At 38.2% G+C, this 26,072-nt stretch overlaps 1 protein-coding gene across 4 annotated transcripts in view; it reads left to right on the forward strand.

Moving 5' to 3' along the window:
* The window catches only part of GOLIM4 (golgi integral membrane protein 4), an 84,273-nt gene extending 81,119 nt beyond the window's left edge, over positions 1-3,154 (forward strand). For all 4 annotated transcript variants that reach the window (XM_027541851.1, XM_027541860.1, XM_027541868.1 and 1 more), the window contains 2 exons: positions 913-993; positions 1,300-3,154. In XM_027541851.1, coding sequence (XP_027397652.1) covers positions 913-993; positions 1,300-1,449 — 231 coding nt within the window. In that variant the 3' untranslated portion in view covers positions 1,450-3,154. The remainder of the gene's footprint in view (positions 1-912; positions 994-1,299) is intronic.
* Positions 3,155-26,072: the final 22,918 nt, after the last annotated feature.

Genomic DNA, 26,072 nt, shown 5'->3' on the forward strand with positions numbered 1-26,072 from the left:
AAGACTTACTCTTATGCCATTGTCATAGTTAAGTTATAAAATATATCACCCTCTATTTTCATAGATGTGATTATTAAATAGAGATTTAATGATCAAAAATATTTGAATTCTTTCTCTGATTTGCATTTTGAGATAATCAGAATCAATGACACATAATAGTAATAGCATACATGAAAGAGAACTACTTAAAACAGAAATGTGTTAGAATACAAAGACATGCAGGGATTTGAGGTAGCTTAATAACTATTCTATGAAGAAACTGAAATGATTATGTTCTGTGTTCTAGATATTTTAGCCAAAAAAGTTTATTCTTAATTATAGAAATGTATGTATACAGGTTTTTCTCTGTTCTCTATTACACCAGAGTGTAGGTGGTGGTGCCTGATTTCTGTGACTTGTAAATATCTGTAAGAGCAGATATTTTTTTGCATTGATTCATTCATTGATTCATTTATTCAACAATATTTATTAAGCAGTTGCAGCATGCCAAGCATGCCTCTAGGAATTGAAGGCAGTTAGTTGAGTAAGACTGATGGTTCCTGTTCTTCACAAGAACTTACATTCTGTCAGAACTTTCAGACTTTCACAGTTCTCTCTTTTGGAAAAGAGGAGTTTTTTAACTTTATAAGGTGAATTTCTTCAGGTGTTATACTTGGAGTGTTAACCCTTATTCAAACAAATCAGAAACTCAACACACAAAAGTCCTAGATTCTGAATAACACTAATTTTTTTAGTAAGTATGTTACACATTTATTCATGGCTAATAGACAAGTCAAATCTTTGTCTTTTCAGATTTATTTTTAGTTTAGTTTTGTCTTTACTGATTCGAATGAACTTTTTGGAAATCACAATATGTTGCTTCAAGTGTTGAAATGATCCAAGTGTCCACTTGATGTCTCTGGTTTGTTTTAGGTTCAGGAAGATTTGACTGAGGAGAAGAAAAGGGAATTGGAGCATAACGCTGAAGAGACCTATGGTGAAAATGATGAAAATGTATGTGTAGGATGTACATGTTTCTGTTGCACATGTGTGCCTCTGTGCACGTGAGGAGGAGACGCCTATGTGTGGTTGGAAAGATCCCAGTGGGCACATCTAAGGTGCCATGGAGTGTAACATTGGGAATTAGGAAATTGTGACAGTGTGAAGATTAGAAAAGACAGTAGCACTCTTGCCTATTGGAATATTTTCTTCACTTGTTTTCTTTCTGTTTTTTGTTTTTTTTTTTTTAAGAGGGAATTATTTATGCCACTAACTCAGTGTCCTGTTTCTCAGTTTTCCTTTTTTTCTTTTAACTTTAAGGCCGATGAGAAAAATAATGAAGGAGAAGAGCAAGAAGTTCGAGATGACAACCACCCCAAAGGCCGAGAGGAGCATTATGAGGAGGAGGATGACGAGGAGGAGGATGGGGCTGCTGCCGCTGAGAAGTCACGGCAAAGAGCTGAAATGTAGCCATGCCCGATTTCACAGGCAGAGCTCAGCTGTCGGATTCTTTTCAAGCTGCTCAAAAATAAATCTGCCTACTGAACTCTAGGATATTTAATTACAAAAATTAAAAATGTAGACCTTTTTTAACTTTTGTATTAGAAATGCTCATACATTTATATGAATATATTTTGATAACCTAGGTTAGAGCTTCTTTTTATATTCAAGCAAGACCTGAACGAGAAGAAAAATGATATAGCAGACATTAGGCTCTGAATCTCATTTTTCGCAGATTATGTGGTGTTGGAAAAGACCTTGATTTTGTATATGTTTCAACTTGTTCCTTCTCTGTCTTCCAGTTTCCAAGTGTTCTGCTGTCTGCCTTTGATGAAATGCAGAATTTCAAGATAGGGAATACTGAAAAATGCTATACACATTTTAAGGAGAATGGCCAATTTACTAATTGGTGCCTTTCCAAGGTTCTTATGTATAGTTCTGATAGAATTTTCACCTGTCTGTGTATCTCTGGGATAAGATTCATAGACAGTGACATACAATTAGAAAGACATTTTTGTTATAAAGACACTGTTTTTCAGGCTTCTCGGATCAATTAGAGAAATGTTTGATTTTACTTAAAATCACAGGTCTTCCTCTTGAATTAAATTTAAAAGTGAGATAGTACTAAAACTTACATGGCACTCTTCTGGACTTAGCTATTTCAGGATTCAAACAAGGTATGACACATCAGCATATTAACCTTTTTAAAGGACTGACAACGTTGTTTAATAACGAATTTGGTGTGTATGGGTGGCATTTTCCACATGAGCACCCCTTCTTTTTTTCGGTAGTCACCCAGTGATAGCCTTGTTTTAGTATCTAATTCTTGACAGTAATACACATTTCCCTGTAAACTCTGTGCCTCAACACTTAATCACTGATGACAAGCATGAATATGAAGAAGTACCAAACCGTACAACTGAACAATATATTGTTCAAAAACTATATGGTGAAGTACAGAAGGTGATATGATTGACCCTCATGACTTTTCTGTTTGCTGGGATTAGGTCTGCATTATATCCATGGATACACGTTTAATGATGATGAATTATACAAATCCCTTAAAATTAAAAATCAAAAATTTCCCATGGGATAGAGACATATTTCAGTCTCAAGTATAAAAATTTTTAACTAAATAGAATTAGGTTATATCATTCATTCATATGTGTGTGGTTTTATAATAGTACTTTTCAAATTAAAACTGATTTCAATTTGTACTATTATTGTATGAATGTAATTTTATTTTTTAATAACCACACTCATGTATGGTTTTTTATTATCCCATATGAGTGATTATGTATGTATGCATAGGAATGCTTTGTTCAAATGTATTTTGGATTTTCAGTAATCATGAATCAAATCTTACCTTTATGTATAAAAACCCTTTATGTAATGTAAAATGTATAATATTGTACATAATATTCAGAATACAATTATTTTGGTAAATTAGTTTGTATTTTTAATGTCCCAGTTGCAGTATTTAATTATTTGAAACACATTGAAACTTGGTAATAGTCAATAAAATGAAAAGGAGCAAGTGGTAAATCTTCTAAAAGTATGTGATTTTTTATTAGTTTCTGATCTTACAACACTTTTCAGTTCTTTTTCATAAAAGGAAAAATTTTAAGAGTTACCAGTGTATAGTAATGAATTATAAAGTGCTTTTCCAAATCTATTCCTGTTTTGCTGTCTCTTTCTCTGCTTGGATTGGCACATGAGTTTTTCTCCCCCTTTTTCTAAAGAAAGAGCTAAGAATGTTTATTTTATTTGAGCCAGTTCTGGAGGAAGAAAAAAGGAGTGTGAGACAGTGTCATGTGCACACGCACAAAATAAACAAAAACTATTGTGTCTTCCCTGGAAAAGCAAAGCAATCACAAACCATTCTGCTCTGTATAGCACCAAGTTACAGACCTGTTTTAGCCAGTGTTTGGAGGAGAACTAATCAGCCAGAGCTGATCTATATTAATGAGATGAGCAGAAATAAAATGTCATTTGTATTTGCCTTGCCAATTAATCTGTGACTTGGTATCAGTGACATAAGAAGAAGGTGGGGGAGGGTGTGGAGGCACATGGAGCGCAAAAAGAGCTATATTAATACTAGTACAAATGGAATAACTGGATATTTAAGAGTGACTGAGTTAGATCTAGGAATAAGAGTATAATCGGAGCCACGTGGAGGTCACAGTGACTCACTGTGATAAAGGAAAACGATGGACACACTGTCTTCTTACTGTGAGAAATGGGAGAACAGGGTCTACTTTATCCCCACAGTGCTCTTTTAAGGCTTATGGAATTCCCTTCTTACAACAGAAGAATTTTGGTTTCCTGAAGCATGTGAGATTGTTTAAACTGCTTTGAGTTCTTTATTTTGCTTTTAGTTCTCATTACATCATTTTGGTACATTGTCCTGTGGCAGGTTGCACAGCATTAAAAAAAAAAGTCAATTTCTGCTCTTGAATTTTCTATTGGCTTCCTTTGTACTGTCTGTTCCTAGTTTTCTTCTAACCATCCTGGCTACTCTTTTCCAACCTTTTTCTTTCCCCCTCTGATTTCTCTTCTGTCGGCCCCTAGCATATCAGTGCTCTTCAGCTTTTGTCCTGGACTCTACTCTATCCAGTGCACTTCTCTCTCATGTCTTGAATATGTCTCCCAATTTATCTCCTCACCCTAGCTCTCTGTGACCCATCCTACCTTAAACTTATGATTTTCAAGGCTGAATTTGTCTTCTTGCCTTCCTGAAACCTACTTCTCTTTCTAGGCTCTGCATCTCAGTTCATAAAGTTTCCCAAAACAGAAGCAAAGTTTGTCCTTGATTCTGTCTTCTCTCCCTATGGATGTTACCAGTATATCATTTGCCCATTTCTTTTCAACCCTGCTGTCCTGGTTCAGGCCTTTGTTATCTTTTACGTGGACTACCGTAATAGTCCCCTAACTTTTCTCCTTGTTTACCCTTTCCTGTCCCTAAAGTCTGTGTCAGTGTGATCTTTCCAAAGATAACACACTATTCCATTATAAAATTAATAAATTGCTGTTGCACATAGAAAAAGTTCCAAACTCCTTAACATGACTGACATATTTCTTCATAACCCATCTTAACCCTTTCAGCCTTGTAATTTATACTCTAATTCTGTATCATAATAAGTATGACTCATCTTTGTCAAACACTAATGTCTTAGTAACTGACCTTGACTCCTACCCTTGGGTGGGAAGTTGATTTGACAAGAGCCGATACTACTACCCCACATCTCGGAACAAAGTGCTTGATCCAAAATGGGCACATGATTCATGACACACCAATTCAATTCCTTCCCTGGGATTTTTTTGTTGGAGGGCAATTCTCCACGGTGCTTCTATACATCTTGTGAGTTTTTATCCTGAACAATCTTTTCAAGGGTATTTGCCTATCAAACAGCCAGCTGCTAGAGATAGTATCTCCCACTAGGTCAGAGGGCATGTTTGTTCCTGGCTGGAATAAAAAAGATAATGTCTCCCCGCAGGGTGAAATTTGGGCAGATTTACTAGCAGTCCTTCTATAAGATGGAGAATTTCTTAAGATCGGAGATCCTTAGGAGTGACACAAGCAATGTGGGTGCATCCTCTGACCTGGGGTGCTCCACATCCACCTCATAACACTAGGGGACCAAGGAGGAACTGATGTGAACACGAAGTTCACGTTGCCTTCTGTGCCATGAGAAATAATTGTTTTTAAGCGAGCAGTCTAGAGTCTTGTACTAGCATCCATGGAACTGTGGCAGGCTAACTCATTAGCTCGTAAGGTGAATCTCAGACTCTGCACGATTACTGCCATTTTTGCAGGCTGGACCAAATGGAAAAGAGCATCTCTCTTTCCTTCCAATAGCAAAGCTACCACTTGTAAATTCACATCAGCTGATGTCTGTTTTCTCACTTGTGTGGAGAAAATAGTCTACAGAGGTAGAGAACAAACCTAACCTGCAAAGACAAGCAAAAGGCAGAGGGAGGGAAGAAAAGAGCTGTGACAATTTTTCAGTCCCTGTATCCTGCCATCCCTGATATTGGGCAGGTCCACCCACAGATTGATTAATGAGCCAATAAATTCTACTTTTTCAGTTGAGCTAGTTGGAAATGGATTTCTGTCACTTGCCACCTGAAGATTCCTGACTAATACTTGACTAACGTTCAGTTCCTTTAAATCATTGTGCTCTCTTGTAGCATGATAAATTTTCTCCCCCCCAAACACTGTTCAATCAGTTTGCTTTCCTCTCTTTACCTGGCTCATTGCTTAAGTCTCACCTTAATACCAATTCTGAGACGTGTCCAGCTCTCATCCCAATATTCATTCTAGGTTGAATATATTTCTCTGTTCCCCTATAGCATCCTGTGTTTCATATCATGGTACCTCCCACAGAATATGGAAATACACTATCAAGAAGTCTGTGCATTCCTTGACATAAATGTTCTGTGAAGGTGGACACCTTATTTCCCTCGTTCCCTCAACCCAAGCACTAAGATCTTCAATATATATTTACTAAATGAAATCTCAAAATCCTTACCCATAAAATGAGAATATTGATTATTTCAAGATCATACAAGTAAATGGCAGAGCTAGGAAGTCTTTCCCAGTGAATCTGATTCCAATGTTAATTCTACATACAGCCAGGGTTGTATCGATCTTTATCCAGTGCCTCATTCTGAGTTTCATATATTAAGAAGGCGTGTTTTAAATTTTGCAAAAATAAATGTAACAGTAGTAAAAAGCAAGAAGTCACAGCCATAGGGTCTTGAGGAAGAACCAAAAAGTTTCAATTACTTGACCTGAGAAAGATATGGTCAAAGGAAGATGTAACACTGTATGTCTGTCTTCTATGAAGCATCAATTGTAACATGAAGAATAAATAATGTCCTGAGAAATGAGTGGATGAAGCTGTGAAACCTAGAGTCATTTTCAAATCAGAATATATTAAATAATTTCAATTTATAACAGCCATGCCTAAGCCAAAAAACAGATGCAATATCCTCTTCGAATTTCCTTGGGTCTTGTCACTAACTATCGTAGGAGGCCCAGCTGGTATGATGGAGTCGGCTATGTATCCATCCACTGGTTGACCTTTTGTCTTCACACCATTCCTTTTGTTCTTCATCTGCAGAAAGGCTTAACAACTGCTAGAGTAGGCTCCAAACCAATCATTGGACTTCATCTTCTGTCTCTATACTAATTCTCTACTTCTGATTTCTATACTGAGGCTAGATAGGAGAAATGTTCTCTTGGCTGCTCTAGTGATGACAGAAATCATCCATGTGGAGCTTCCAGAAGTCACGCTCCTTGATGACATGGGAAAAAACTCAGTTGAAGCAGAAGAAATGAAGTCAAAACAGAGAGGGATAGGATTGGGGCAGGAGTGGAGGAGCAGAGGGAAGGTGAAAACAGGAGAGAGACAGAATCACAAAGAAAGAGAATGGTGCTCAGATTCCCAGGTTCTGACTTTAATTTTATTTTCCAAGGTTTCTGTCCCTTTTGTCCCATTGAACTAGTTTAAGATTCGTTTTTATCAATTATATACTGAAGAATATTGACTGACTTCCACATTGTATTTTTATTTATGTAACGAGAGGAAATACTCTCATTAACTTCTAGTCATATCACCCTAAATGTAGCAAGTTTTAATAAATAATGGCCCTGCTTTTTGCCAGTCTCTTGATCATCATGTTTTTCTCTTGGATCTGTCTTTAAGCCCAGGGAATTCATCACAAAAGTGTTGGTATTATTGTAATGAAGTTAAGAATACTTATATATTCTCAACTTTAGTCTATATCAAAGACTGGTAAACTTTATCTGTAAAGGGCCAAATAGTAAATCTTTTGACCCTGTGGGCCATAAGTGAAGTGAAGTCATTCAGTCGTGCCCAACTCTTTGCAACCCCATGCATAGTAGCCTGCACCAAGCTCCTCAGTCTATGGGATTTTCCAGGCAAGAGTACTGGAGTGGTTTGCCATTTCCTTCTCCAGGGGATCTTCCCAACCCAGGGAACGAACCCAAGTTTCTCACATTGTAGACAGACGCTTTACTGCCTGAACCTCTTTTGAAACTACTTAACTCTGCCACTATACTGTGAAAACAGCCAGGGGCAATGTGTAAAGGAATGAGCATGGCTGTGTTCCAATAAAACTTTATTTACATAAACAGACAGCAAGCCAGATTCAGCCCACAGATGATAGCTATCTAGTTTAAATGACCCAAATGTTTGCTGTAAAAATAATTATGTCAACAGAAAATAGAGCATTTTAAGATCTTCAGGTATCAAGGCCTTCCAGTTCTTTCCTACAATCCTTCCTTCTATTTTGAGTTGGCAATCACCCAACATTATCCTAGCTGCTGCATTTGTACACTGTTTTAAGTAACTGGAAATGAAATGCTTTCGTCCTTTACCATCTCGGCTGACCTTGTTCTCACAATTCCCTGTATGTTTCTAATGGAGCTTGAAATTAAACATCATTTCTGTTTATCTGTTAACACATGCATAGCATTCCCTGTAAAGTACATGTCTTTTAAAGACATTGGAAAACGGGGGTTTGAATATGATGGGATGACTTCTTTGGTCTGGTATATTCTTTCTCCTTCTAAAGACTGAAGGTAGGGAAACCAGCTTCCATGGCTGCCCATTAAAGTATTAAAAATCATGCAATTTGTGATCTCAACTCACAGTTTTTTGAGTGCTGTAGGTGTCTGATTGCTGTTCAGCTGATGAATCCTAATAGAAATAGACATTTTCTTTCATAAAAGTAATGCACCTTTTATGTTTCCTTAAACCTATACAGTATGTTGAAAAGCAGAGACAACAAAGGTTGGTGTAGTCAAGGGTATGGTCTTCCTAGGGGTCATGTATGGTTGTGAGAGCTGGACCATAAAGAATGCAGAACACCAAAGAATTGATGCCTTGAGACTGTGGTGCTGGGGAAAGCAAGGAGGTCACACCAGTCAATCTTCAGAGAAATCAACACTGATACTTGTTGGAACAACTGATGCTGAAGCTGAAGTTCCAGAATTTTGGTCATCTGATGTGAACAGCTGACTGAGTCCCTGATGCTGGGAAGACTGAGGGCACAAGGAGAAGAGGGCATCAGAGGGTGAGATGGCTAGATGGTATCACCAATGCAATGGACATGAACTTGGGCAAACTTCGGGAGATGGTGGGGGACAAGGAGGCCTGGCATTCTGCAGTCTATGGGGTTGCAAAGAACAGGACATGACTGGGTGACTGAACAACAACGGCCATATCCAATTATCTTCTGAGGTGGTTTTAAGATTTGGCCACAAAAGATTATCTTTGATAATCTTCCTTCAAGAGGTGGAGTCTAATTTCCCTTCCTTTGAGTGTGAGCTGGACTTAGTTACTGGCTTCTAACAAAATTAAAAGGGGTGATGGTGTGACTCAGAAATTAGGTCAAAAAGACAATGTAGCTTCCTCTTGCGCTGTCTCTTGGAAGCCAGCTACCATGTCATGATGGTATTCAAACAGCCTTATGTTAAGACCTGCATCCATGTGGCAAGAAATTGAGGCCTCTGGGCAATAGCCAGCGAGGAACTGAGGCCTCCCGCCAACAGACACATGAGCGAGTTTAGAGCGGACCATTTGGCCCCATTAAGCCTTCAGACTACAGCTTGACTGTAACCTTCATTAGAAACCCTGACCCAGAACTGCCTATATAAGTCATTCCTAGATGCCTATCCCACAGGAACTATGAGATAATAAATGTGTATTGTTTAGGTTTTAGAGTAACTGGTTACACAACTGAAGCTAACTACTACATCTTCTAAGAATGCTTATGGCTCTAAGTGGAGAGGCCAGGGGTGGAGGTGATGCGGAGCAGCACGGTGTAACTGAGCATCCAGCCAGTTGCCAGGGCTAGATGTGCAGGTGAGGGAAAATGAAGTTCAGCTTAATTAGCTGAAAAATCTAAGCCAATTTATTTGTCCAAAATTATTAGGTTATTTGTGCCAGATATCAGTAGGCTCTTTACAGTGGTTCTCAGCCTTGGCTACACATCTGAGGAATTTCAAAAGTAGTGATAACCTGGATCCCACTCCCAGAGACTCTGAATTACTTGTACTAGGCTATAGTCTAGGCATCAGGATTTAAAATTTTCCCCAGGTGTTTCTAATGTACAGCTAAGACTGAGAACTACTGCTTTATAAGTTAGAAGCTTGAAAGAGTTGTGTTTTCCCCCAATATTGCTCTGTACATGCCTGCTAAGTTGCTTTAGTCATGTCTGACCCTTTGTGACAGTATGGACTGTAGCTCGTCAGGCTCCTCTGTCCATGGAATTCTCCAGGCAAGAATACTGAAGTGGGTTGCCATTCCCTTCTCCAGGAAATCCTCCTGACCCAGGGATCAAACCCATGTCTCTAATGTCTCCTGCATTGGCAGGCAGCTTCTTTACCACTAGAGCCATCTGGGAAGCCCAAAATATATCTTCCCAACCCAGGGATGGAACCCAGGTATCCTACATTGCAGGTGGATTCTTTATTGTCTGAGCCACCAGGGAAATCTAAGACTACTGGAGTGGATAGCCATTCCCTTCTCCAGGAGATCTTCCCAATCCAGGGATCGAACTCGGGTTTCCAGCAATATAAATGGATTCTTTACCATCTGAGCTACTCTGAGTGAGTGAAGTTGCTCAGTCGTGTCCAACTCTTTGCGACCCCATGAACTGTAGCCTACAATGCTCCTCTGTCCATGGGATTTTCCAGGCAAGAGTACTGGAGTGGGTTGCCATTTCCTTCTCCAGAGGATCTTCCCAACCCAGGGATCAAACCTGGGTCTCTCGCTCTATTAGATGGTAAATTACAATGAAAGCAAGTCTCAGACTAAATTTGCAAAGCAAACGTTTACAGGTAAGCAGAAACAGACTACAAACTTTTAGGAAGTCTCAGATATCTATCCTTTTAGGCACTGTAGACAGACATGAGGCTTAAAGGATTTGCTGATGATCCTGTAATATTCTACAGACAGAATTTGGCTAAATGTCTGGTCAGATCCTGCCTGACAATCTTCCTTTATGCAGCCCATAGCCTTCTGCAATGGATGCTGGGCTCCCCCAGTGCCCAGACTATTTTGTGGGCAGGGAAGGTGCCTGTGCAAGACTACTTCCAGCGCATACTCATGTTTTGAGCAGCATTCATTTCTACAATGAAAAAGGAAAGTCTTTAATATCCATGGTCCTATATAACTAAATACACTGAGCTGAAGTGAGTAGAAGATCTTTCAACAGCAGCCTCTGGACTTGGGCCCAGGTGAGAGCACCAGCTTTTCAGCCTGGAAGCACATTCAAGCCACTAAAGAAACTTAAAAAAATAATTTCCAATACCAACCCATCTAATTTAATCAGAAACTCTGAGGGCAGAGCCTAGGCATTGGTACTTTTAAAAAATCTCTCACCAAATCAAGATTGGCAGGGAGATATGACTCATAAGGGGTATAATACATACAAGGGAGTGTTTTGGGTGGTGAAAATCTTCTATATTTTAATTGTGAGAGCTTCATATGAATCTTTACATGTATAACACATAAAACTGTACAACAGCAACAAAGGAAAAGGTCAACCTCATTGTATGATAATTGTAAAAACAAAATATTATACCTATTAAATTCTTTATAAAAGTCTCAGAGTCTAACGTATAGGCAGGGTTGGAAGTCACTGATTAGATTCTTTCAAGGGCGGATCTACCATTTCTGAGATGTACATTCATAGTTAGGGTACTGCCAGCACATATCCACATATATAAGCTCACCACATAGTCTATGCAGAAGTATTTTAAAGTGAATTATAAATATTGTAATAGTAAGGCTTAGCTATCTTTTGTAGATTCACACTGAGGAATTTTAGAATATTACAGTGGGGCATTGCACAAGTGAATAGCTCTATTAATCTCTTGCTTGTGGAGAAAAATACTTGCAATGCAATTGCTTTGCCTCAAAACAATGTTTCTTAAACCCATAAACTGGGATTTTTATAGAATAACAAAAAATTCCCAAAGGAGAGGAATTTGGCAGTTTAATTAGTTTCATTTCTGAGTAATAAAATGCAGTTTATATCATAAAACAGTGTACATGAATATGTGTGTTTATATTAGATAAATGAAACAAAAGTTTTAAGAAACACCTCACATCTCTTCTAATGCTAAGTCGCTTCAGTCGTGTCTGATTCTTTCTGACCCAATGGACCATAGCCTGCCAGGCTTCTCTGTCCAGGGATTCTCCAGACAAGAATACTGGACTGGGTTGCCATATCCTCTTCTAGGGGATCTTCCCAACCCAGGGATCAAACCCATGTCTCTGGCATCTCCTGCATTGGTAGGCAGGGTCTTTACTACTGGCACCACCTGGGAAGCCCATGTCTCTTCTAGTTCTTTTTATCAGTATTTCATGACAGTGTTGGTCATGACTCAGTATCTTGCTATAATGGTGAAAGAATCATAGTTAAAACACTTGGGGAGAATATAACCAGATACTTAATGCTTATAATTGCCATGCAGCAAGAAGACAGATGGGAATTTGACCACAGCATGCACCACTCTCAAGCTTTCTGGAGTTGGACAAGTTTCTTGATCTCTGTATTTCCACTTCCCACTCATAAAATGGGAATGATCACAGAAAACTTCATGCTATGGTTGGGATCACTGAGTCCTCATCTGAGGAATCCAATGCCTGAGTTTCTACCCCTCTACCTGTAAGACTCACTAAGACAGAGACAGTACATGGAAGCCCTAAACTATTTCTGAGTTTAGAGGCCAGAAGACTATACCTAAATTTATGATCTTTTGCTTTGAATGATGTAATGTGGTAGCTAAGTCTTATCAGAGCTTTCAATATATGAACCATCCAAGGATCTGAAAAACAGTATGAATCCTTTAATCATCAGTAATTTGAGATACTCTGTCTGGAGGAAAAAGAATAAATTAATCAATTGTCTGGCCAAAGAGAATTGAGTGTTGATCCAGGTTGATCTGTCCCATCCACATTCTTACTTTAAAATAACCAATACATCACTTTTATGAATTTGGCTTATGGAAAACCAACAGTATATGAGGAAAAATGAGACAATTATCCTAGGGAAATGAAAAGGTGAGCAAGCAGTCTCAATGGAAGGGCATGGCCACACAAACAGTTTGAGTTGAATTCCTCAACATTCAGTCACTTCCAAGGCATCCCAGAGCATCTGGGGACATGGGTGACTAAGCAGAGTTTATTCACATGTTCACCAGGGCACTTCCTAAAGCTTCAGAGACATGGAAAAACACTATATGTATAGAAATATAAAGCATGCAAAATGTAAGTGAATACTAAGAAATAAATCACAAGGCAATACATCTACAGCTTCTCATTTCTGTTATTTTGGGCACAGGCTGCCAGGGTGGAGGGAGTAGATGGTGGTTGTCTCAGCCAACCAGTCCTGCTTTTAATCCACACCTTGGGCAATGGAACCTAATGCCCTAACATATGCTGTTCAACCTAATGTGTGTTCAAGTCAAGACCAGAAATTTCTCCAAGACAAGGAGGAAAACATCGCCACCCTGATAAAAATTTCGCAGCTAAATTAGGGTATGGGTTCTTTACACACAATACATTGAAATCTCCAGGTCAGTGTTTAGATTGTGAAAGTTATCAAACATATTGCTAATCTTGAGAGAAAAGCAGGTGTTGAGTCACAATTCTGGGAATCACCCCCCGACCCACAAGGTAAAATCTGAAACTAGCCCCTGTACACAGAAGGGCAGGGAGCAATGGAAGAAAGATGCCAACCACTCCAGATTGACAGGTGGCAGCTTTGATGAGCAAGGAAACTTATATCATAGGAGGCTTATCTTCCATGACTGCACGGTAAGTAGATCTCCACACCCGCCTGCCAGAAACTTAACGGTTTATACAGAGGCCTTAACTGGGTTCAGTCACATTTTTCAGTCCAGATGGTCTCAACACCACACTGCTTTCTCAAAGCTGCCTCCTGGAAACCAGCTCCTCCTGTGGGAACGATGTGTAGAAGGTACACTCCGAGGAGCCACCCATTTCTGGTCCAGCTTCCAGGTCAAACATCACCACACCCTCCCTATGACTTCTTCCAGCAGCTGGAGCGAGAGTTTATTTGAAGTGCCACAAAATTACTAAGGTGGCTAAAGAGCACAGTGTAGTTCAGTCATTCAGTCGTGTCCGCCTCTTTGCAACCCCATGAACCGCAGCATACCAGGCCTCCCCGTCCATCACCAACTCCCGGAGTTTACCCAAACTCATGTCCATTGAGTCAGTGATGCCATCTAACCATCTCATCCTCTGTCATCCCCTTCTCCTCCTGCCTTCAATCTTTCCCAACATCAGGGTCTTTTCAAGTGAGTCAACCCTTCGCATCAGGTGGCCAAAATATTGGAGTTTCAGCTTCAAAATCAGTCCTTCCAATGAACACCCGGGACTGATTTCCTTTAGGATGGACTAGTCGGATCTCCTTGCAATCCAAGGGATTCTCAAGAGTCTTCTCCAACACCACAGTTCAAAAGTATCGATTCTTCGGCGCTCAGCTTTCTTTTTTTTTTGTTTACTTTTTAATTTTATTTATAGTCCAACTCTCACAACCATACATGACTACTGGAAAAACCACAAACCATGCTTAATAAGAATGAAACTGAATTGGGAGGAAAATTAGCATTTTATAGCATACATTTTAGAAAGGGAAGAAAGTTCAGTGTTGACCCTGAAGATGATAAATTGTATCTGCCAGGGAACAGGCAGGAAAGGACTGCAAAATGATATCTTGGCTTCTCATTTTGAAAAGGCACCTGGGGGGCTTCCCTGGTGACCCAGTGGTTGGGGGCGGTCTGCCTGCCAGTTCAGGGGACACCTGTTCAATCCCTGTTCAGGGAGGACCCCACAGACCTCCAGGTAACTAGGCTTTTGTGCCACAGCTACTGAGCCCACACACTGAAACCACTGAAGCCTTTGTGCCTAGAATTGGTGCTTTGCAACAAGAGAAGCCACTTCAATGAGAAGCTCCGTGCACCAGAAGAAAGAGTAACCCCTGATATCCATAACTAGTGAAAAGCCTGTGGGTAGCAGCAAAGACCCAGCACAGCCAAAAATAAATAGAAAGAAAATGCACTTGAATTTAACATGAATGTACACACCTGACTTTTGTATTCTGTTATTCAGTTACACCACAGGACAGCCCATTACAGAGGCATCTGTGTCCAAATCTCACAGGCTTTCTGTAACTTGAATGAACTATACCAGGTACTCTTCATTTGTTCTTTTTCATTCTTATTTTCTTCTTATTCTTTTTTTTTGCTAATTAAATTACTAATATTTGAAATGTCCTTAACTGAACAGGAGGACTTGAAGGCTTCATGTCCTCAGTGAGGCATGAGTGGTTTAGTACAGGGTTCTGTCTGGATGAAGTGGACTATCCACCTCCTAAATTTCAGGTAACCATATGTGTGTCACTGAATATTGGTGACCTGGAGTTGAGATGCTGCTGGGTGAAGAGCCAGAGAATGCTGGTGCCTCAAGGCTAGAGAAGGAGAAAGAGAGGGCTGACCAATTTGCCTGAAGCCTACTCTCCTTGTTTGCCTTTAGCTGTGAGTAGAATTTAAAAAAAAAAAAACTGACTTTAAGTTCAAAGATTCTGACCCTTTGCAAAGTCTAGGAGTAGTACTTTTATCCAAATAGATTGCTGAACCTGATTTCTTAAATGGGTTAATAATTTTGTCCCACACCCCTGCTTTGGAGTGGGTTTTAACAACCCTTGGGAGCCTCTTCTATTCTGCTTGATTATAGTGCCTTGGCTGCAATGTCAAAGCTAGTGGAACAGAGACCATGATTCCAATTCCTTTCTTCTGCTTTTTACTCCTTCTGCGCCACATCTTTAATATTCTTGGTTTTGAGGACAGACATCTGAACTAATAAATACCTGTGCATATGCACGTACCACAGTGGGGACATATATGGGTTTTGATCCTTTTGACATTTCCCCATTCTCAGCTCTTGAATTGTTCTCAGCTCCTGAATTAACCCATGCTTCCTCTTCATAGGCAAGCTTGGCTGTGGGCTCCTTCCTCTCCACCCTACCACCTATTCTCCTTACCTGGTAGCCTGGTAGAGCCAAGATCCTGTGAGCCAGCTTTCAGTGTGAAGGATCACCTGGCCATTGACTACTGGTCTGCTTTCTTGACCTTTTATTATATTTTTAAATGTGATATCATAAGAGTAACAAATAAGACAAAATTTAAATTAATCCAAGAACTGACTTCTGAAAGGATTGTTAATGTCATACTTTCTTGCTTTTAGGTAGTTTAGGAAAACAAACATCCTATGGTCAGAGATCAGTACTAATTTTTTTACACATTTTTATATAATGTCTATGTTCTAGAGAGTTTCCTTATTTAGTATAGAATTCTCAATGGCCATTTAAGATGGCCATAGACATTAGTAATATATACGATAAACCTTCCCAGTGTAGCATTAATTTTGTGTATATCCAAGAGTCTGTTCTGACCATACAGTCTTTTTTGCGCATGTGGTAAGTTGCTTCAGTCGTGTCCAACTCTTTGTAACCATATGGACTGTAAACTGCCGGGCTCCTCTGTTCATAGAATTCTTCTGAAGAGGTTTTTTAGCAGTCCCATTCATATATAGAATTGATGAATTAAGAGAAACTGCATTTACTTTAGTATATTCCCCAGTTAACAGTTTTTTTTTTTTTTTGGAACATGTATCACTATTTTGCCTTTAAAAAAATCTTATTGCTGTGAATTACAAATCTGTAAATGGTGATTGTTTGGTTCTACTTATTTTGAGGTTTATTAGCATGGTTGCACATTCTAGTTTTTTGAGATGCTTTTCGGTTCAGTGTTATACACCTAACATTCATCCATATTGATTTAGATAATTGTTCTTCATTTCGGAGAAGGCAATGGCATCCCACTCCAGTACTCTTACCTTTATAAAAAACCAGGAAGGAAAGGTCATCATTTTGAAAACTTGGGTAGGTCTGACTGGCTTTTGACTGTAGGTTCTATAGAATGAATTGTACAGTATGAGAAGCCCCAAATTTTTTCTGTTAGGCAGGAATGAAACAATCTATTGTTAGTATTAATAGTGAAAATATAGTACTCAATCAAATCACTGCATAGCAACAAATAATTAACTGGCAGAAATTAAGCTTATTCAAAAACTTAAATAAGATATTTAAATACTGCTTTAAAAAGTCATCATTTTAGATAAATAAAGACCATGTATGTCTACAACAGAAATAAAAACTGACATTTATGAAATAGTTTTTCTTGCTCGTGTCTCAACAATTGAGGCAACAGCAAATTTCTATCTAATCATGAGCAAATACTAAAATGTAATGTAGTGTCTACATTAGTTACTTCAGGCTGTTGTAACCAATTACCACAAACTAAGTGGCTTAAAACAACAGAAATCTATTCTCTCACCGTTTTGGAGGCTAAAAGTTGGAAATCAAGGTGTCTGCAAGGTTGGTTCTTTTTTTAGGGTCTGACGGAGAATCTGGTCTGTTCTTCCCGCCAGGCTTCTCCCTCTGGCAGTCCTTGGCCTTCCTTAGCTTATGGATGCATCAGTACACAATCGACCTCTTCATTATATCGTGTTTTCCCTGTATCGTCTCTGCCTCCTTCTTATAAGGATAAATCTAATCTATTATTATAGTATGACTTCATCTTGTCTATTTATATCTGCAAAGACTATTTGCGAATGACCAAATAAGATCATATTCTGAGAGTCTAGGTAAATATGAATTTGGAGAAGGGGGACATGATTCAATTATTCAGCCCAGTACAATGTTCTAGCTACTGTAAAGGAAAAATCGGAAGCTTAAAAAAAGTGATTCAGAATATATATTTGGTACTTATGTATTAAATACTTGCAGTGGCAGTTAAATAATTTTACTTGGGAAAGACGTTGTTTAGTTTTTATTGAATTTTATCAAACTAAAGAATTAGGAAGTAACTTAATAATACTTACTATTTTTAGGAAATATTGGCATAGTCTTTATTAGAAAGAGTCAATGATTATATACTATGCTCAAAGTAAGTCTTTGTGGTATATTGGTTTTTTCATTTATCTGAAACATGATTACTATTGATTAACATATTTATTGTATCTTTTCTTGATTGCTTGCAGTATATAAAGAAGGATATGCTGCTGCTAAGTCTCTTCAGTCATGTCTGATTCTGTGCGGCCCCATAGACGACAGCCCACCAGGCTCCTCTGTCCCTGGGATTCTCCAGGCAAGAATACTAGAGTGGGTTGCCATTTCCTTCGCCAATGCATGCATGCAGGCTAAGTCGCTTCAGCTATATCCGACTCTGTGCGACCCCGTGGACAGCAGCCCACCAGACTCCTCTGTCCATGAGATTCTCCAGGCAAGAATACTGGAGTGGGTCACTGTGTCCTTCTTAAAAAGAAGGACATGAGATATTGGCAAAAGGAAAGCAAAACAGATATACTACTTTTCTTCAAAAGCTTTTAAATAAAGATGTGCTATATTATTGGAAAAAGAAATGGCAACCCACTCTGGTATTCTTGCCTCAGAAATCCCATGGATAGAGGAGCCTGGTGGGCTACAGTCCATTGGGTCACAAAAGAGTCAGACACAGTTGAGCAACTAATCATATACTGTATTATAAAGAGAGCAGGGCGGTGTGGTGAGGACATCACAGGCTGCTACTGACTAGCCATGTGAGTAAATTTCTCTGCATCTCAGTTTCCTTATTTGTAAAGGCAGTAATATGTGTTATATGCCGCCAAAGATTATTAGGATGATTAAATGAGTAAATGCGTGAAGAGTGTTTAGAACCATGAATGGACCCAGGAGGTCTTATATGTGTTAGCTATTGTTACAAGAAAAGCTAGTATGTATAAATATATTTTTAAAATTTTTATTTATTATTTCGTATTTGTGCTGGGTCTTTGGTGCTGCACAAGGGCTTTCTCTAGCTGTGGTGAACAGGCTTCTCATTGCAGTGGCTTCTCTTGTTGCAGAGCATGAGCTCTAGGGCGTGGGGGCTTCAGTATTTTCAGCACACAGGCTCAGTAGTTGTAGCTCGCAGGCTCTAAAGAGCAGGCTAAGTTGCTGTGGCACAAGGGCTTAGTTGCCCTGCAACATGTGGAATCTTCCCAGACTAGGGATCGAACTTGTGTCCCATGCATTGGCAGGCAGATTCTTTACCACTTAGCCACCAGGGAAATCCTAGTATATATAAATATTTAAGGATAATATGGGGCCTTTTTTGGTCTTTTGGGGCCCAGATAGTCTCCAAAATAATGATTTCCAGAGAACCCTGAATAACTTGGTAGTAATAAACAAATTATTTGTGACAGTAGTTTATTTTCTTATTGGTAATAATTGTTTGTCTATTTCAATGTAATGTGTGGTTTTTGCTTGAATAGTATAATAATTCATTCTGGACTTTGCTGTTAAAAGTAAATCAGAAAAGTCAGTAAATGAAAAAACTTAAAATATTTGATGAATTTTTTTTTATCATGTGAATTTATTGCACTCTGTGAGGTCTTCTGATGATGGTCATGATAAAAGTCTAGACTTCCTTTTTTTCACCCCATTAAAAAAAAAAAAAAAAAACAACGCTGGTTCAAGTGAAATAGGCAGGTTACTTTGAGCATGCTCTGGTCATGGTTTTTGTCTCTAGAGAGGCATCTTCTGCTGCTGTCGATTTCTCAGACCAACTGTACATCCTGAGACATCTACTGAAACAGACAAAAATGTACTAGACTAGAGAAATTGAATTATCCTTATTTAATGTTTTCTTCCCCAACTTGGCCAAGGCTAAGTAGGTGACCTGAAATGAAATCTGAGTGACCACAAATCCTCTATGAGTGTAACTCCACCACTGGCTATTGGGCAGTGCATGTTTTGTTGCATTGACCAGCAATATTTAAGGGGAGAATAAGTTGTAAGCAGTGGGAGGAAGTGAGTGGAGGTGGTTAAGGCATGTAAAACCTGATGCTATAGCGTCATCCACTCAGTGTGTTTATTAAGGTTTAGGGAAACCTGTGATGAGCCTGGTTCTGCCACTCCCTGGGTCATGAAGGACCAGATATTCTGTAGTTACAATTTAACAATGTCTTCAAACTGAAAAAGGTAGGATGCATGCTGCATCCTGCTTAAATGTTTCATTTCTTTCTATTACACCTACCTCCTGCAAGTGCTTTTTAGAGTTGCTATGAAGAAAAGGACAGGACTAAATTGTCCAATATTGTCCCAGGCAAACATGGATGTATGGTCACCCAACTATGTCATCTTAGATCCTATTTAGGGTGATAAGAAATACTTGTTTAGGAAGGAGATAATATATAGCATTTCCAAAAATTATGTTGGAACACATTAAGGGTCTAAGTGGACCACTGTCTGAAATGTTTTATGAAACAAAACATGTTTGTGAAATGGTTTCAAATCTGTAATTAGAAATAATGAATTTTCCATTCCCATCCTCATTCAGATTTAAAAAGAAACTACATGAAAGCCAAAGGAGGAAAGTATAACTTCTATATCAATTTGAATGCCTATGGATAATGTTAAATTCTTTAATGAGGACATTAACTGGGTAATACAAATCTTTGGGATTAAAGGTTTCTAAGGATGGCTGATAACCCATTAACTTTTTAATAATGTTATAATACCTCAGGAGGAAATTAAGTCTGTCCCTAAAGATCATTAAAACAGTCTGCCTATTTTGTCTACATTTTCATCATGGTGACTTTTGATTCTAAGAGTCTTTTATGGTTGTTTCAGAAAAATGGTTTATTGTTAGGTCCCATTCATTTATGGGCATGAGATCATTTAAGTGCAGATTTCCCTGTTGCTGGAAGTATCCCTCTTATAATTCTAGCAAATGTTCCCAATTTTATAAAATGATAATGAGAGTTTAATGACTCTCTTCCCCCTAGAGGAAAAATGGTTTCTAACACATTAGAGATACAAGGACTTCGCTTTCTCTGGAAAGACAAAAACCAAAATTGACCCCATTCTCAAACTTTAATCCTCCAGTGGTTAGTTGGATATTATTCTTTGCATGTTTCAGTCTGTTCCAAGCTCACTGAATAAAAACTAACAGGAAGAAAGAAAGAGAAGAGAATCATGATTTAAAGCATGAAGAAGTAGGACACAGCAGTTCAAAAGAAAATTACTGTCTTTTAAACAATAGAATCATATGAATATACGTACCTGTGCTGTTTGCCATACATAGAGTATGGGTTTGAAACAGGGTAGACAAGGGAAGGTCGTGAGGTGGTGAGAGGCGGAGCCTGGGGAAAGGTACAGATTGCTTGAGCAGAGTAAAAGTTCCAGGAGAAGCTCAGCTGCTTTAGAATAACAGCTGGAATGCAATAGACATCTAACAAATAGGTCAATATTCAGTGAGTATTTGTTGAATGAATTGATAACTCATAGTAGTAATCAGATCTTCTCTTAGCATTTTGCAAGTGCTAACACACTGAATAAGAAATGCTGTTTGGATATAGACATATAAATGATCATTTAGAACAATTTTTTTTTAATCATAAAACAAAAAAGAAGAAAAAATGTGCATATTTTTCCTTTTCTTTTGAGTAAATCATGGAGATTCAGATTCTAATATTAGAAATGATAATATTTGCTCTTCCTTCCTCACCTGTCTGTTTGAGGATCAAGTGAGAGAGGTGATAAGGATATATTATACAAACATATTGGATTATTATTCTGAGAGAATATCAGTGATTTCCTTTAGAAGATTTTCTCTCATTCCCAAGTGGTCAAATCTCTACCTATGGAGAAGGTGCAATGCAGAGATGCGTGGCAGCCACGTGTGTATGTGTTGTTAGTAGAGCGGCACGGATCAGTGGGTCTGAACTTCTCAGTGTGCATTAGATTCACCTGGACAACGTTTGGCCTTCCCTGAGAGCTCAGTCAGACAACTTTTACAACATGCCTGTGTCTGTATCTTGCTTCAAGAAATTCTGATTTAATTAGTCTGAATAGGTCCCAGGCATTGGAATGTTTTTAAAGCTCCCTAGATAATTCTCTATGTAGGTAGAGTTGAGAATTACTATTGCAGACCAGAGTTAGGGGGTGTGGAGAGACATAAGGGGGAGGGATGCAGAGCCTACAATTTTTCCTATATTAATTCAGCAAATACTTTCTGAATATCTACTATGTGCCAGACCCTATTTTAGGCATTTGGCACATATTGATGATTAACATAGGCAAAATCTCTTCCTTCCTTTTGTGTCTATTCTAGTTTGGAAAAGCAGACAATACATCTCATTTATTTGAAGACACATATATTTTCCCTAATTTAATGTTTCTAAAATTATCAAGCAGTTTACAGCATATGATAGCTTTGCAATGTATAGTTATTAGACACTATTTCCCTCAGTGGTAAATGGAATAATAATATATCTTAAAATCTTTCAGCTCTCAAAGTCAATAGAATATAGTACTATAATATAATTTCAGGTAAAGTCAAGAAAAAATCCTCTTCATAATCAACAAAACATTATCACATAATTTAAAAGTTTAAAATCTCAACTAATGAAGTAATTACAGTTGAATTACTCATCTAGATAAATACTTTGACTTCTTCATTGATGTTTTACTTCCCTGGACCAGCAATGTAATCCTTCAGGAGACTGTACATATTTTACTGAGCAAATATTATACACTTTTTCAATATATATTATCTGTTTGGGGACACAATTCTCCTTAGTTTCTCATGTTTCTTGATAAGTGAAGCACAAACTGTCCTTTGTTTCAATGATCTTTTCAAGGATTTTTGCATAGTACTCACCTTTGAAAGATAGAGGTAGTGTTTCCCTCCAGAACAAAGGGCAGGCATGCTTACTTCCCAGTCTAATAAAGTTAACAGCTTCCTCCAAAATGAAGGACAGGCATCTTATTGCCCATTATAAAAGATCCAGATTCCCCAAACTCAGAGCTTCTCTCCTGTAACACATCCAGCTGCATATTCAGATATCATCTCACCCCCTTTGCATGGCCCTTTGGGCTTAGGGAACCAGCACCAAAGATGTTGATACTCTGACCACTACTACTATTGCTGTGAGTAATAAACTGTTCTTTGTCTCTGACCCAGAAGTCTTGAGCCTTCTACAGTCTTTCATGAACTTGGGATTGGCCAGCTTGTTACCATGCGAGTAAGGTAAAATCTCAGACATTTCGTAGTTCTCATAAATCAGTATCCTTTTCAAATAGCCTTTTGGAGTTTTCTATTTAGGAATAAAGAGAGCTATGGAGATAATTAATGGAATATAGTATATTAAAGGGCAAGGTAGGTTGCAACCAACACATATATTTCCAAATGTATGCAAAGAAATCAAAGATACTTGGTCAGCAGATGGAAGGGAGTTTCACCAATAAAACAATCATGATCCTTTGCCTAGTTTTCAGAAGCGAGTCAGTTTTCAAACTTAGAGACCACTTAATGATGAAACAAAGGTCAAGTTCCTCGGAGAAAGGTTATCTGAAAGGTACATGATGAGGATTCCCTTGTGGTTTCACAGAAGGACCTACAAAGTAGTAATGTAGAATTCCCCTGTTGTAGTGAGAGTGATTGAGGTCAGATAATAAATGGAATCTTGGCCCGGGTCCTACTCATAGAGGTCCACAGAACCACCAGTGGCCATTTTCTCATTCCTAAATGAATAGTTGTTATAGGCATACTCAGCAGTTGGAAGATCCTCCATATAGATTCCCCAGTCTGTGGAGTAAGAATTATCATAAAAGAAAAGCCTTTAAAACTTAAAACTGCTCCCCGATCGCCTACCAAAACAGTCACAACAATTTTGAGCTCCAAAGGAAATGGTAGAGTATATTGCGGCCTTTAAACTAAAGGATACAGAATTAGTGATCCTCATCATATTCTAATGAAACCAGATAAATTCTGAAGGATGAGCATAAACTGTGCCAGGTATTATCCTTGTCAGAGGAGAATATCTGACCCAAGGTATACAGAATTAATCTGGTGAATTCATCATTTTCCACTTAGGAAGAGAGTCAGAAATAGTTTTTACTCATGATAAACTAGAATACTATTTAGGGTCTTGTTCCAGAGTTATGCTAACTTTTCTATTCTGTCATACAGAATAAAAAACCTGGACTATTGAAATGAAGTGCGGAATATCATGTTGGTCCATCACAGCAAATGATATGTTAATTGGACCAGAGAAACAAGAATTGGTAAATAAAGGCCAGAAAGAGAGGAAATAAACCCTCCCTTTGATGAAGGTTCAGGATCTTGTCCTCATCAGTATAGATTATAGGACTCTAGTGGTCTGGGGCAAGAATGTACTCTCAGACATAAAGAACAGATTGTCACATGTTGCACCTCCCATGACCTAGAAGAGAGGGTGATGCTTGGTAGGCAGTTTCAGCTTCTGCAGTATATTTCAGCAGTATATTCCAGGGTTGGAAAATGAATCTAACTAATTTACCAAGCAACAGAAAGACTTCGAGTGCTGAGTGAAACGTGACGTAGGAAAGGTTTCTGCAGCAGACCCAGGCAAGGGGGCTGCTGCAGGAGCTGCTCACCCCAGAGCCTCTTTAGTACAAAGGGACCGTCTGCGGGAAAAGACAGTGGGTTTCGAGGACTCTTTTCTAAGGAAACCCTACTTTAAAAACAAAAATGAATAGGAAGAATAAAGAAAATGACTAGGAGAAGAAAGAACAATAGAAGGGAGAGGATCCCATACTTAGGATCTCTCTCTAATATATATATGTGCATATATTATATATGTATACATATATATATATGTATATATATATAGGGCATTTCAGAATATCCTCTCAGAAATAAAGAACAAATTGTTACATGTTGCATCTCCCACCACTTAAGAGAAATGGCAATGCTTGGTAGGCAGCTAAAGCTATATATATATGTGTGTGTGTGTGTGTGCAAGCCTGTGGCTCCTCACCATGGCTTTGCCAGAGCTATCCTTTCACAAAGTAAAATTTGCAGTATCACTTTAATATGAACACATGACAAAATTTTCAGAGATGTGAGCTGCTTCTTGGTCCTGATAAATTGTTGTTATTGTTGTTCAGTCACTAAGCCATGTCCAACTCTTTGCAACCCCATGGACTGCAGTATGCCAGACTTCCCTGTTCTTCACTATCTCTTGAAGTTTGTTCAAATTCATGTCCATTGAGTCAGTGATGTTGTGTAACTGTCTCATCATCTGCTGCCCCCTTCTTAGTGTGTCAATTTAAATATAGTTGAGAGAAGGGAAGAAAGAGTTATAGTAGTTTTACTATGTAAGTTTTCATAGGATGTCTCACAAAAGTAAATTAACCTATTGTGTTTTTCACAATAGTAGTTTCATTATAAAAAATCAAAAATAGTTCCTATGCCAAGGATGGGAGAATGGTTAAGCAAATTGCTGCACCTTCAGACTTTGGTATACTATGTAATAATTAACAATAGTGTTTAGAAACAATGCTTATGTCATAATAAATATATATATTTTCTATATACATATTTATATATGTATCTATATACTGTATAGTAGTAGGTACATAATAAATTATTAATATCATCAACATATACATGATAATAACAAAAATAAAAATATCAATCATTTATTCATTCTACAGAGTTTATTGAGAACATAATGTCTAGGGACAATATCCATGATAGTCGAATTTTTCTTCTTTATTTCCATCTTCTCAAAGCCAAGAATAGTGCCTGGCTCATTTTGAGCAGCTCAGTAATATTTATTAAATAATTACATTCAATCTTTCTGACAGTATAAGAGATAGTTTTAATTGTCCATAATTTTCTTTAAAATACTTGATCCTATACAGTGGACTGCAAGTATGTATTTTAATTTTTATTTCTAATCCAAAGTCATTTGGTCAACAATTAAATATTCAGATAGAAAAAACATTCCAGAGGTGATTGGGAGTATTTGAAAACATTGATCAAGTATGCCAGGTTTCATGTATCACTGTTACTTTTTTATTAGAGAGTTCACTAATTAGCAGAAGAAATGCTAGTGGTTATTTCTTATGGGTGAAATGAGTGGTGTTCTAACTGTGTTGATCAGTTAGAAATACTTTATATTCACCTGAAAATTTGCCTGAATAGTGTATTAAACCTGGGAAGCCTACATCTCTGGAATGGTGTTTTAGATATCATATGTTCCCATGAGAAGGACAATTGAGCCTCATCTTAGAAAAGTGTTAGCATCTTTGGCTTGGAGTGTAACTTCCAAGAAAACTGCTGGGAGGTTACCTAAAGAGATGAAGAATTGGTGTTACCTGGTTGTCATGAAATGTTCATATTTGACAAAAATCAGTCTGAGCTTTGCTTTCATTGCTACAGATCCCCCAACAGCCAAAATGTTGGAGAGGAATTCTAATTATGGTAGATCACCAATATTACCAAAAAGAGCCTGACAGTTGTGAGGACATGCATTCAGTGAGGTCAGATCACAACAGACAAATGTCAGTATTATCCCCATTTAAAGATGATGGGGCTTCTCTGGTAGCTCAGCTGGTAAAGAAGCCATCTGCAATGCAGGAGACCTCGGTTTGATTAC

This window comes from Bos indicus x Bos taurus, chromosome 1 (genome assembly GCF_003369695.1).
Source record: "Bos indicus x Bos taurus breed Angus x Brahman F1 hybrid chromosome 1, Bos_hybrid_MaternalHap_v2.0, whole genome shotgun sequence".
NCBI classification, from domain to species: Eukaryota; Metazoa; Chordata; class Mammalia; order Artiodactyla; family Bovidae; genus Bos; species Bos indicus x Bos taurus.